The following is a 14,847-nucleotide window of genomic DNA, read 5'->3' as shown; positions in this document are numbered from 1 at the left end:
AACTGAAGGGAAAAGTTGTAATTGTTAATGCACTGTTAATGTCAAAATATGTTTATGTATTAGGAGTATTGAATGTACCAGAGTGGGTTCTAAAAGAAACCAGGATGTTAGTGTCAGATTTTTTGTGGAGAGGAAAGGGGGTTAAAATAGCGTATGATGTATTAGTAGCAGATTATGAAAAAGGAGGGTTGAAACTGGTAGATTTGGAAGTAAAGATGAGGGCAATGAGAGTCAGAACAGTCAAAAGGTTTTTGTATGGGGAGGAAGGACATGGATGGAAAGGATACTTTAGGGAATGGGTACATAGATGTGGGGGGTGTGGGATTATGGGTTGTTGATTTGCTTTAAAGCACGGATGTATGATAGGGTGCCGGAATTCTATAAAGAGGTGTTTAAAGCCTGGGGTAGTTTTTTGCCTGAGGTAGGATATGAGTGTGAGAAGAGAGGGGAGATACTAAATGTTCCAGTTTTATTGAACCCTGTAATAAGAAGAGAGGGGAAAATGTTAGAATCTAGGAGGTTCTGGAGGGCAGGACTGATTAGAGTAAGGGATTTTAGGTATGAGGTAGTGCCAGGGTTCCTATCAGAGCAGGCAATTATAGAAGTTGTTAGGGAAACAGATGAGGAGATGAGAAGGGGAGAAATAGTGAGCATGTATAATAAAATAAAGCAGAGTATACCAGGGGAGTGGGTGAGTAGGTTAGATAGGGAGTTAAGAGGGAAGGAGCAAACAGAGTTACCTAGGTTAAGACTAGGGAAAGGGGAAACAGTGCGGGACTTCTCAGCTGTTAAGGTGAAGGAGTGCTACTGGGCACTGTTGGAGAGCAGAGTGAAGGAGCCTGCGGCAGAGAAGGTGTGGAGGCAGGTGTTCCCAGGATTGGAGGTGAAGAACATATGGAGGAATTTATTTTTAAAATACAATAGTTTAGAATGTACACATTTTGATTTTATGCTCAGGCATAACAGGGTTTATACTAAGGTGGTGTTGCATCAGGTAGACAGAACAGTTTCGAGGGAGTGTGATGTGTGTGGGATACAGGATGAGAACTTAATGCATATGCTTTTTGAATGTAGAGAAATGAAGGGATTCGAAGAAAGGTTGAAAGGACTAGTGAAGAAGCATTGGGGGGTGGAGGTGGTGGGGATGCAGGAGTGGAGGAGGATGGTGGTTTTTGGGGTGGAGGGAAAGAGGAGGGGAGTGAATATATGGTGTTTAAATTATGTATTATCACAGGCTAGGTATGCAATTTATTTGAGGAGAAATTTAGCAAGATTTGAGGGAAAGTGGATAACGGTGTGGAAAGTCTTTGAGGGATTGGTCAGGAAGAATGTGGGACTGATGCACAAGACAGGGCAAAAAGATTTTGAGAAGTTGTTTATTAGGGATTGTGGGTTTATAAGGGTGGGGGTGGATGGAGGGTTGGAGTTTGATTTAGATTTTTGAAGATGTTTTTTGTGTTGCATTCATTTGTTATTGATTTATGTTAAAGGGTTATCTTGGTTATGAAGGACTGACGGAATAATAGATGGATGCATCTCATACCAAAATGGTATGGGTGTGTTTTGTTTTTATTTATTGGTTTTTAATTTATTTTATTTGAATTAGAATACAATGAAGGCTATAAAATGAACATGTATGAATATGTATAGCTATGATTGTATTTAAAAGAATATTTGTATAATAAAAGATTTAAAAAAAAAAAAAAAAAAAAAGAGCCGCCGTCTAATGATCGCAAGGTTGGTAGATCGGCGGTTCGAGCCCCGGCTGGCCATATGTCGAAGTGTCCTTGAACTGAGACACTGAACCCCAAATTGCTCCTAGTGAGCGGGCCGGCGCCTTGCATGGTAGCTTGCCGGCATTGGTGTGTGAATGTGTGTGTGAATGGGTGAATGAGAGGCCATTGTAAAGCGCTTTGGATAAAGGTCCATTTACCATTTACCATTTACCATCTCACGTCTTTCCTACTTAGAAAGTGGTGGATTGTATAGCCGTCGAAAATTATACTACACTATAATTGTAGCCTTGTAGTCCTTCCTGCCCGGGTGCTACAGTGCTATGATACTAGGAATGCTAGTAAATCCATAAAGACCTCCTCCAGGGTGGTGCAAATTGCTATTGGTCACGTGGTTCCTGGACTGAATCTGAATTCAGACCAAAATGGTTGTATATTGATATACTTCAAAACATACATTTCAGCTTTAAATGTTCGATTTTGACAGGAGGGGGTCCTATAATATCAGCTTCAAGCTGTACAGTACTGGAGCTCTGGAATCTATCTCTCATATTTCCAGTCTAACATATTGGGAAACTGAACTGAGCCCAATCCGGTAGAAATGAATAATGTATTCATACTGTACTGCCAACACATGACAGACTCATGGGATGACCGTGTTTGTTCATTAATGCGGCCTAGGGCCATATCTCATGAGGGACACAGAAAACCCCAACATAACGCAACCCAAACTATTGATTTGACAATTTTTCGTCTCACCAAGTCAAAGTCGGTGAGTCAAACATCAACACAGCAGAACTTCTGTTTGTTTACCACTTGAAATGAATAAATACAAAAATAGAAAACAGTCTGATGAAACTCAAATTGCAAATAAACAAAGAAATGTTTGTTTCATTATCCCAGCACCTCGGTCCCAGAGAACTCACTGTCTTAAAGCTATAAGTCATAATAATCCTCGGTGTCAATCAGGTACAGTATTGTGGATAATGAGACCAGATTGTTAAACATCCCTCCCCACTACCGCGCTGTAATGTCCCACGGTTTTGAGCCGGCGATAATCCTTGCATAATTAAACGGAATGCTCCGCTAGAAATACCCTTCATATTATTGCACAGAGAGAATATGCTTTAATATCTCTGCGGATGCAGGTGGATTTTTGAATAGAATGAGCAAGGTTGTTTAATATTTGAAATATTTGAAGATTCAGCAAGAAACCCTTCTTCTTTCTTTTCTCCCACTATGGATTAAACGGTGACAGCTCACTGGTTCTTTTCATGTCGGATTTAAGTTAAATCCGTAGGTTTCATATACGTAGCTATCACCTAAACTCATGACTGCACCAGTTGAGGAAGAGAGAGAGAGAGAGACCAATTTTTGGATAACGTTCAGCTTATTCAGCCAAGGTTGAAACCTGGCTGTTATAATAATTTGAATAGCGCTAGGAGACAATTGTCTTTGTAAAAAAGCACTATATAAATAAATGTGATTGAATACCAATGGACTGGTTGTTTCTCTCATAGGACTTTATGTTCTCTTGGTGCCCCTATGTCTGGCTCTGTTTCTGCATGTCTCTAGGGTAGATATTGGGCCGGTTTCAGAAAGGCTTAAGCCTAGTCCTGGACTAAATCACACTTTCAATGTAAAATCTCCATTGAAGATGTTTTTTAGTCTAGGATTAGGCTTAAGCCTTGTCTGTGAAACCGGCCCATAGTGTAGTACAAGATGTTTTGTGTTTGTGTGGTTTTTTTTTAGTTTTTTTTTTAGGGCGAACTATTTGTTAAGGTTAACTGTTATCAACTGTTATCATAATTGTGCTTTTCTTTTTTTGTTTGTCTGTCTGTCTGTGTGTGTGTGTGTGTGTGTGTGTGTGTGTGTGTGTAACACACACTGTGTCTCTCTCTCTCTCACACACACACACACACACACACACACACACACAGACAGAGTGTGTGTGTGTGTGTGTGTGTGTGTGTGTGTGTGTGTGTGTGAGAGAGAGAGAGACACAGTGTGTGTTACACACACACACACACACACACACACACACACGCACAGTGACCTGAGCATTACCTGCAGAGGAGCCTCCAGCATAGCTGCCTTTGTCTTTGACAGATGGTCCGGCTCTAAAAGCCGTGTCTGTGGCTTTGAAGGCTGTGGCAGTGATCTATGAGCATGTACTGTCTGATGAATCCACAGTGTCAGTCCTTCTGTGACAGCCATTCCTCATGTTTGTGAGTTTTATGTTTAGGAGTCTGCATTGGGTCCTTTAATGAAACAAACATAATGTGATTCTGAGTCCCGTCTGCCAGGTTTAACCGCCTGACTTCCTACTCTGTCATTGGGACACTGCGTCCTGCCGGACTGTCGGCACACACACACACACACACACACACACACACACACACACACACACACACACGGCTGTGACTTTGCGAGTGTATTCAGACCGTGGACAACGCCTGAAGGACAAACATGTCCTTAATGAGCCAGTTAATGAGCCTCCATTTTAGGGTACAGTATGTGGGAAGAACATGGTACACTACCTAATGCTTACTACAGTAAATCAGAAGTCCATGGGGTTTAGCAACAGATATCTGCCCCAGTATGAACTGCTAGCTTAATGTAACGTAGATTTCGGAGGTCACTGATACAAAGGTTGCAGGAAATGTTGGGCCCATATGCCTGTAGTGTAGTAACTCTGTATGTGCTTTTAACATGCTGTAACATAATACATTAGTAGTTGCTTTTTCTACCCTAACTCCCTTATTACGTTCTGGGGGATTGTTTCTGCAGACATATGGAGGGTAATACCAGGATTAGTCTGACCCTAAATTGAGGCATTAACTTCGAATGGTTAAGTTTAGGGTGAGTTGTCAGGGGAAGGCATAAAAAAGTAATGTCCCCACCGTGATTGAACCAGCAACGTTTAGGTTACAAGTCTGTGACGTTCCCAGAAGGAAGGAGAGAGAAAGAGAGATAAAGAGGAACCCTCTGATTGCAAAAAACAATGACATTTATTCTTTTTTTTTTTTTCTTAGCACAGATTCTCACTTTAGTCCTTTGTGCCCCAAATATCACAGATAATACAATCAATATAAAAATGGCTTTTTAACTTTACACCCAAAGCAAGAACGCAATATTTTTCAAAATGTTTATGCTCAAAATACAGAGAATGTATTTTCACTAAAAGTACTATAGATTAGCATTGTGAGTTTGCAGTTATAACATCGTCTTGTTTTTTTAAAATTATTATTTCTGTAGTCATGTATTTCTTGTGTACCTCCTGTGAACTTCTTGTATAGGTCTTGTTGTAGGCACTTACCGGGGCGTGACAAACCACCGTTCTTTCCTTTCAGGGTGATGTTATGATAGACAGCATTCTACCCCTCAGCTCAAGGACACACTTAAAACCTGCCAAATATACTTCCTTCCCATCTAGTTTGTGAGTCACTATTCCCTTTGAGACCTCAGAAAAAACACAATTCCTTTAAATGCCCTATCTAGATACCCATACGTAATTTGAATTGTATTAAGCATGGATGTGATATTGTTGTTATCATGAGAGTAATCTGTTACTTCTGTTTCAATTCAATTCACACCAGTTTTACTGTCCAGGTATTACACAGAGGGTTTTCTGATACATCACCGGATAGAATATATAACAATCTTTCAATGAAAAAAGGAAAATTCTCTCTTTTTAAATAGAAAAGGGGAGGGGGTATATTTCATCAAAAGTTTAACACCATAGTCACGGTTATAGTCTATTCTACTAGGTTGCCCTCCCTTACAGACTCTTACAGGTGTTGCCTCTACAGTAATTCATTTATGGATGTTGTACAGCACAGACTGTATTGCTTGGGACCACAAGGACAGCTCCACTACTCTGAACACAACTAACAGTCAATTACAAGATAGAACATCATCTTGTCTTTTTACCTCCATCTGTGTACTCTGTGATTGGTCCAGGCCAGGGAGGGGGGGTGGGGGGGAGCCGGGTCGTATCAAACCGTGTTTTAGCAGTTACGGTAACTTCCTCTAGTCAATGTTAGCTTAATGTTACAAAGCCGCCGCCACTTTAGATACGTGGTTGACTGGGAGAGAGTGTCGCGTTGGTGGTGGTGGTCCGCCACCACCTTTCTACCTCCTCGCCTTAGTTCAATGATAGTCCTGTAGTATATGTTGTTATCCAGACTGTCCTCCAGAGTCCACCAAGGCAAAAGGATGCGCATTTTAAACAGTACTGCTGGTTTTTCCCCCTTTTTAATCACCTCGTCCGTTTCTCTGCACTTTTCTCTTAGGTTCGTGTGGGTCGGAGCTCCACAGAGGGGCTTTTACTTCTTAAAAGGCGTTGTCAGATACATTTATGACTGTGGCTCTCACTTCCACCGCGGCTGGCAGTCCTTTCCCTGAGACCCACAGCCTCGTAAAAGGAGAAGAGTACAGGCCACCGGCGGTAGCCGCCGCCTCCGGTGTCAGCGGTGCTTTGGAGTGGCATTTCCTTAAATCCCCATAAAGGTGCTGGTTCCTCAGAGACACATAAATAAGCAGGCAGGCCACTGAAATCACAGCCAGAAGCACCCCGAAGACAGCGATTACCGCCGCATCCCACTTCTCCCTGTCCTTGGCCACAGCCGCCAGCGCTAATCCCTTGGTGGTGACATTGACACATTCGGTGTCGTGTTTGTAGTGGATGCCGCGGACGTCCACACACACTTTGTACTCGGTGGCCGGGCTCAGATGTGTGAGGTTGTACACTTTCACGTCGGACGGCACCCGGGCGGTGAAGGCCATGGTCGGGTGTTTGGACTCGGACGCCGTGTACCATTTGATGTTGGGCGTCATGCTGCCGTGGGAGGCCTTCCAGGACACGAGGACGGAGTTGCTCTCCACCGATTGGACGTTGACGTTCAGAGACCCGTTGGTCGATGGGGGGAAGTATCCGTTCACCTCCACGGAGACCGACTTGAGGTCGGCGCCGACCAAGTTGTGGGCCACGCACGTGTACAGCCCGGCTTCGTTCTCCGTAATATCGTAGATGTCAAAGGTCCCTTCGGGGTGCATGTAGTATTTATCGGATACGGTATTGGGTAGAACCCTGGTACCGGAAGGAGTGATCCAATAGATTTCGGGTTCGGGTTCGGCGAAGGCCCGGCAGTGGAGTGACAGAGAGCTCCCGTTGTGGGTGCGGACGTGTGCGGGCATGCTGTCGGGAGAGATGAGCGGCAGGCATATCTCCATCATCTCTCTGAAATGGACCTGACGGACATGCTGGCCCTCGTACTCGGGAGGTTCCACGCAGAACAGCGAGTCCGGCTCCATGAAGCGTATGTTGGTCTTGTTCATGTTCATCCAGCGCACCACGCAGTCACAGCGGATGGGGTTGCTGTGCATGCTCACCTCCCTCAGGTTAGGGAGGGACTCCACGGTAATCCTGTGGAGGGCGCTGAGGGCGTTGCCGTTCAACATGAGGGTCTCCATCCTGGGCAGCTTGTAGAAAGCGTTGGGGTGGATGTAGGAGAGTTTAGGGTTGTTGGTGGCCTCGATCTTGGTCAGTTCCGGCAGGTTGTTCAGGGCAAAGCTGTCGATCGACACGAGCTCAGGCATGCTGTTGATGCCCAGTTCTTTGAGGTGAAACATGTCGACAAAGTCCCCTCGTTGTATCCTCCCGATGGGGTTCTTATTAAGATCCAAAAACTTGAGGTTCTTGACGTTCCGCAGAGCGGCGTGGGGGACCTCGGGGAACGTGTTGTCGTAGAACGAGATGCTCTCTAGGTTGTCGAGGCCGACCAGGGCGTCGTCGGCGAGCTGCGTCAGGTTCATCCTGGTCAGGACGAGGCTGCGGAGGTTACGGAGGGGTTTGAAGTTCATGTCCTGAATAGACAACACCGGGTTCTCCCCGATCATGAGTATCTCCAGGTTAGGCGTGGCCTCGAACCACTCTGGGCTGATGACCCGGAGCTTGTTGGAGTTGAGGTGAAGGCGGAGAAGGCTGCGTAGGCCCCGGAAGGCCGCGGGAGAGATGGCGGAGATGAGGTTGTGATTCATGTAGAGCTCCTGGAGGTTAGCCAGCTCCGCTAGGCAGCCGTCGGGGAGGTCGCGAACCCAGTTCTCCTCCATGTGCAGGGACAGGAGCTGCGGGAGGCGGCCCAGGCGGATGTCACTCATGGAGGAAAAGTTGTTTTGCGACAAGTCAATCTCCGTGAGGTTGGCCAGGTAATCCAAGGGTCTGTCCGCCTTCGCGACGTTGTTGGTCTGTAGCAATAGCACTTGCGTGTCCGCGGGTAATCTCCCAGGCAGAGTGAAAAGTCCCAAGTCATTACAGTCAACCGTAGGAGCCTCCATGTACACTGAGCTGGGAGAGAACCAGGGTCTGATCTCACACACGCACAGCTGAGGGCAGTCGACCCTTTCCTCCGCACCCAGGACAAAGGCGGCCACAGCCAGCCCCGCTAAGAAACGATGCACGAATGACACCTCCTTCATATTGGCCCGATTCCCCTCCTGTTAAGTAATTGTTTCTTGTAGATTTAAGTGGTCTGAGCCCGGTTCAACTTCAAAAATAATTAATCATTTGCTTCTGTTGCCGTGGCGATTGACTACCCTACGTCTCTTCCCCCCCCACTCCGGCGGGGGATCCCTGAGGGGTTGAGTCTCGCTTCGGTGGCGTCCTTGGATGAACGCGACGACCAAACGCTCAATTTACCCCTCCCAGGGTGTAGCTGTTGGGGTCAAGGCTGCAGTTGCGCAGGCCAGAGTAGAACATATACCTCAGGGGGCTACGGTATGGTCCGGCTAAACACATAGACATCCATTAACGTTCGGCTTGCTTTCCTTTACAAGATGGATCATTTCATCACTTGGGCTATAGTTACTAGCTTCCAGCATCGTCAAACCACTCCATTTCCACCTGTAATAAAACACAAAGAGAAAGGAGAAGCAGTGAGTATGCCGTGCCGGTAAAAAATCCTGGTATGTCATAAAAGAAAAAAAAGACAAACAGGAGGGAAAAGCAGTAAATATGATGTGACTGGAAATGCTGGAAGGCTATGTCATAAGAGCAGGATTGAGGCTTATTCACATTTGTTAAAGGCACACTGATGCAAGATGACATTTAAATTGCTGCAGCTTCCAGGCAGGGAACTATAGGATTTAGATCTGAGTGACCTCGTGCTCATGTGTTCAGGGATATGCATGTGAGCCTCTGGTATGATTTTAAAGACAGATGTTCGCGTTAGGTATTTTGGAGTTAACATTTTTAAATGGCAGACAATATAAGCATTACTGGACGGACGCATTAGCCTCTAGCAAAGTGTGTGTGTGTGTGTGAGTGTGTGTGTGTGCGCGTGCGCGTGTGTGTGTTTTCGAATTTTCTAATCAACACTTATATTTATATATTTATATATCCATGTATTTACTTGCCACACACAATTAACATGTTTATCAACACAGATGTTTTTCCATCTCCCCCAGGTAATTCACATTCATTCGTGTCATTTGTCAAACATAAGTGCCTTTTACTGAACGGATGGTTTGATGTTGCTTGTCCTCTAACCTGGGCCCCAGAGCAAGACACGTCACAGAAATTAGAAGCTAAGGAAAATCTGAAAATGAGAAAGAGGGGGAAGATCAGAGAGGGAGAGAGAGAGGGAGAGAGAGAGAGGGAGAGAGGGGGAGGGAGGGAGGGAGAGAGAGAGAGAAGGAATGAGAGAGAGAGAGACAGAGAGAGAGAAGGAATGAGAGAGACAGAGGGAGAGAGAGGGAGAGAGAGGGAGGGAGAGAGAGAGGGAGAGAGAGAATGAATGAGAGAGAGACAGAGAGAAGGAATGAGAGAGACAGACAGAGAGAGAAGGAATGAGAGAGACAGAGAGAGAGAGAGAATTAATGAGAGAGAGAGAGAGAGAGAGAGAGAAGGAATGAGAGAGAGAGAGAATGCATAAAGTTACATTCCATCACCCTCTGTGTTTCCACTTCAGCACCCCGAGACGAAGATAAAAAAAAAAAAGAACTCTGAATGCTGCAGAAGCACTGCAGTCGACTCCAGAGGCAGAACCAGGCCAAGAGTTCATTCCTCTGGCGTACGAGGGTGGGTGTGAGTGGTGTGGTTGGCAGGCAGGCAGGACGAGGCAGGACATGTGTGTGTGTGTGGGTGGGGGCGGGGGGGAGGGTGTGATGCAGGGGAGGGAGAGGGGGGAGAGTCCAGGAGGGGTATTATTTTTCAAAGCACCTGGCACTTTAATAAGCGGAAACACCCAGAGCATTCTGATAAACATGGTTAGCCTCTCTCCCTCTCTATCACTGTCCCCCCTCCCCTCCTCTCTCTCCCTCCCTCTCCCTCCCTCCCTTCTCTCTCTCTTTCAGGCAATTGTGTTTGGGTCTCATCTTTGCTTACTCTTTGTTTTCTTGCATGCAGTAATCACAATAATGGACACGGTAAGTCTCTGGGTTAACTGTTATTGCTTCCTTTCCATGTTAGATCACACTAGGTTGCCCATTCTCCCCCAGGGCCTGGTGGGTGGGTGGGTGGGTGGGACTGTGTGTGTGTGTGTGCGTGTGCGTGTGTGCTGGTACGCGCTCCACCTCGCCTTGTTAATTGGAGACATTATTTGGGATATGATTTCCAATTCGGTGATCGATATCTTTGCGAGGGCTCTTCACCCTCAGACGCAACATGGAGGCTTTTAAACTTTGGCGGCAGCCAGCATGAGAAAAAAAAAGGGGGTCTGTAAACAAAAAGAAAATCATTTTCACCACGTATTAAATCGACCATTACTTCATCCTCACTCCCTGCAGATCTGGAGAGGGCCGCAGCGGTGGGAACGCCAGGGCTGTGAGCGAACAGCACGCCAGAACCAAGTCACTATTTTTCATCCGTTTCATTGCGATGCTTGTTATCCCACGCACATGATGAGATGAAGCCACAGCTCTGTATGATTAGAATGAAGTTAGCTGTGAAATGGAAACAATGTCGTTACTGTTTTTTTCTTCTTCATTTTTTCCGCAACCGTGTATTCAGTGCGTACTCGTGAGTGAGTAAATACCGGGGATACGATCATCCAAAAATGGAATGATGAAAATGAACGTTTTTGCTCTTACAATTTATTTTCCGGTCGTGTTCACGTCATGCAGACTATTTCCTCTATACTTCTGTTGCCCAGTCACAACAAGGCGAGAGTTATGACATACTCGGAGGCTCCAGAGACGCATTCCCTCCGTGCGTAATCATAAATCGCTGTTTGCTATTGTTATTACCTTTCGCTTTTTGGACAAGGTTGTACTACAGTAAATCAGGGATACCAGGTTTGTTTTCTATGAATGTGCATCGAACATAAGTTATTATTATCCTTTACAGCCGATTACAGTCGGTATGAACAGGCTCCCGAACTGTTAAGACAGAACAACAACTTTCTCTAGGTGGATGATTCCATTGTGTCATTTCAAGTGTCATTTCATGACATAGAGAGATATTTCGTCATAGCATCAACAATGTGTTTAAAAATGTAAATAGGCTACGTTCCCTTGGAAACAGAACTGGATAGAAACACTGATAACCTCTATTCTCATGGAGTCACTTTAATCTCTTTTTCAAGAGTACAAGACTGGGCTCCGATATGAACACTTCTTAACTTAACGATGATGTGGTCAAGATCTATGTCAAGCAGGTTCACTTAATCATGTTTAATTCATATTCCCAGGGTAAGAATAGGGCCTGGTGCTCCACTGTTCCAAGGAACATTATGAAGTATTAGTCAGGGGAGACAGAGAGGGGGAATTGGAGGTGACACCTTGGGAGACTAGACTATTGTATTTCCATGGCTACTGGTACTTTGATCTTGTACGAATATTGTATCAAAAGCGGTTTAATCATTTAATAACACATATTGAGTGAGAGAAAGCTGGAAGGCGAAATGGCGGTTTAACTGCTCTTGTGGCTGTCAAAAACAATGAACTGCACCCCCCCCCAACCCCCCCGCCCCAAAACACACACACACACACAAACACACACACTTCCCTCCAATCTAGTCTTCAATTACCGGCCAAGGAAAAGCAATGAGAAAGGTGAAAAAACTATACGAAATTTGCCAGAGAACGTGCCGTGGTCTCAATACCAGCACATTAACCTCCAGCAACCCTGAAGAAGCTGTAATGGTAGGCATTAACAAAACCTTAGCCGAGAAGACACAGGAGAAAAATCAGCCATAACCCAGTTACGCTGAGGTGAAAACAAGAAATTCAGGCATGGGGTGAGGTGGGGGGGGGGAGAGAGACATAGAGAAGGAAAGACAATTGGAGCTTGTTGGCATTAAGTGATGATAACTTCCATAGGGTTGGTTGGTATAGACAGAGAGGAATGCTGTTAATACTGGGGCAAATGGAATTAGAAGATGGATGTTTCTAATCACGGTGGAGATGTAGTGCAGCATCAGGGAGGAGAGAGGGGGAAGGAGAGAGAGAGAGAGAGACTGCATGCATTGTGTCTCTCTAGTATTCAGGTCGCCTCATGAGACTACGTTAGCCCGCTGAGCTAACGCCTGAGCCTGGTTCACTGTACTGCCTCTGTTACATCTAGACATTGGCACATCAGCTGTGTGTATTTGATCAAAAGAACATTACACAAAAACATCGTCCAAATTTTCCCAATGTCGTCCGACCACTCCTGTCAACAGGAGTGTCTGTGCCGTACCATTGTACGTTGTGTCGATCCAGCGATTCCTTGTTTCAAACAAACGGAGAACGCTAACCCCGAAACCACATAAACCACATCGCGGGATTTAGAAGCAACCCCCGTTGACCTATATTTTAGTGTAATGTCCCTTTAAAGCTGTGAGATATGAGCGCCAGTGTTAATGAGTATGTGCAGCGTGGGGCAGGGGGGGGGGGGCCCGGGGTCTCCGAGGCAGTAAGTCAGCCAGGACTCGTGCGGTTGGCGGTGGCGGTGGCGGTGTTTGCTTAGCCCGTAGCTTGTGAAGTGAATCGTGAATCCCCAGCCCGGGAGGCCGAGGTTGGAGGCAGGTCGAGTGGATGGGGATCTGAGGATGATTCTTTCGGTTCATCCTCCGCGGTCGGTCCCTGGACGATGATGATGAGGTGCTTGTGTTTATGATGTGCCGTATGTGGTACAACAAGGTACAACGACAACAACAACGAACGAACGGAAAAAATAAATAGGCCGTCTTTTATTTTTACATAATGTCGACAAAACGCTCTGCTACTGATCTAATTATCATGGGGACGGCGACTACATAAACATGAAATATGGATCGTGAGGGGAGAAAAAGGGACAAAAAAAAAAAAACAGAGACCTGCAGATTTGTCGTAGGTGTGGAAGGGAACGGAATATTGGCCCGTGGGGACGTGATTATGTAGCCCCTGTGTCGTTTAACGGGTAAAAAAGGCGGTGTATCTGCTGAAAAGGTACTGTACACATTACACTCGCCGGGGTAATACTCCTGCGGAGATAGAAAGGTCATTTGTAAATGGGAAGTGGGGCAGAAGCAGTTGAGAAATGGCCTAGTGCAGGGGTAGGCAACCTTTTTGATATGAAGTGCCATTTTAAAATGTTCTTGTTAGTCAGTGTGCCAACCACAATATCAACATTAATTATGACTCGACATCAAACCAAACCAAACAGACCAACTGATCTGCAATTTTATTCCACAACATGAACAACAATTTTCAGCAAAGAGCTATGTATGCAAAGCCATGTATGCTAAATAAACAGGCCTAACAGTCAACTAACTGAAACTTGAACGAAATGACCAACATAACATCTAAGACAACTAAACTTTGTGATGCGTAGCACAACTTTAAGCAAATTGGTGCGCTCAATTTCTATCAAAGTTGCAATGCTAACTGCGCTCCCATGGTTATCATTTTAATAAGTAGGCCTAACTGGATGGTGATTATACAAGGGTCTTACTTGTATGAATTATAATTTATATTTATATAACATTTTATTCTTTTATTCCAACCACAACAAAAAAAATTTGGGGTTGCAAAGAGCTATGTATGCAAAGCCATGTAAACAGTCCTAACAATCAATGTGATCCTTGGCCCTGTTTTCCTTTGCTCAACTCCATTATCTGGGGGTGGTACTTGGTCACTTTAAGTAACATGGCATGTCATTCACATCTACGCTCTCATCAAGTGCGAGGCTAAACACCGTCGCATCTTTCAAACCAGCGGTCTGCTGCGCTTTCACGTTTTCTGCCATTTCTCCTATTCTTCGTTCCACACTTCTGGCTGACACTGGGATGTCTTTTATTCTTGATTTTATTGTGTCTTTGTTTGATAAGCCTTCAAACAAAACATCTGAGCTACAGAGGAAAGCCTCCTTAATATATTCTCCATCAGTGAATGGCTTTCCACGTTTCGCAATGCAATGAGCAATGCGAAAGCTTGCTTCAGTTGCGTGATTTTTAGCAGTGGCAAATGCTTTAAAGGTGCTGGCCTGCTTCCCAAACCTTGACACAGCACGTCTTATTGATTCGGCCTTGTCTGCTTCATCCTTGAACGACTTCTGATGTTTGGTCTCATAATGCCGTTTAACGCTTGAAGTTCGGCAAACAACATTTTCGTGACATAGGACACATACAGCACGGTCTTTTTGGGACACAAAAAAGATAATTATTATATATTATTATTATATTGTTATGTGTGCTTAACAGTAACACTTGTATCGAAACGAATTCAGAATTTGACTTTGAAATTTGACGCCAGAATACGGCTCTCGTGGAGTGGAAGAGAGACTAGGGCTGCATTCGTAAATTCGCCCTGAGAGCGCCGGAGCGTCCCTGAGACCGCCTCTAGTCCAATCAAATTACTTGGTCCCATTATGACGTTGAACCCAGTGTGCGCGAATTTACGAACGCGGCCAACATAAAATAAAAACATTCTCCCATTCTCGCACTTATTGCTTGCGTGCCACTGTTTAAGCTGTCGCGTGCCACTGCTGGCACGCGTGCCATAGGTTGCCGACCCCTGGCCTAGTGTATCGGAGAAGCGATTCAGAAGGAATTTTGATCCGTTGGTAATAAGCCTCAAAGGCTCTCTTCCTCTCTCTCGTCCTCCCTCTCTCTCTCTCTGTCCCTTTCCGTCTCTCTTTCTTTTAAACCCTATC

General features: G+C 45.3%; 1 protein-coding gene across 1 annotated transcript; it reads right to left on the bottom strand.

Annotated features, from left to right (window-relative positions):
• Nucleotides 1–6,068: 6,068 nt before the first annotated feature.
• lrrn3b (leucine rich repeat neuronal 3b) lies at nucleotides 6,069–8,213 on the bottom strand (the record flags this gene model as incomplete). The annotated part of the gene is made up of 1 exon (XM_080537778.1): nucleotides 6,069–8,213. One exon carries the CDS (start codon nucleotides 8,211–8,213, stop codon nucleotides 6,069–6,071), a length of 2,145 nt encoding a protein of 714 aa, XP_080393904.1.
• Between the last annotated feature and the right edge of the window lie 6,634 nt (nucleotides 8,214–14,847).

This window comes from Nansenia antarctica (assembly GCF_963989245.1).
Source record: "Nansenia antarctica genome assembly, chromosome: 8".
In the NCBI taxonomy this organism is placed as follows: Eukaryota; Metazoa; Chordata; class Actinopteri; order Argentiniformes; family Microstomatidae; genus Nansenia; species Nansenia antarctica.
The sequence above is the reverse complement of the archived record's forward strand: the minus strand, read 5'-3'. Positions and strand labels throughout refer to the sequence as shown.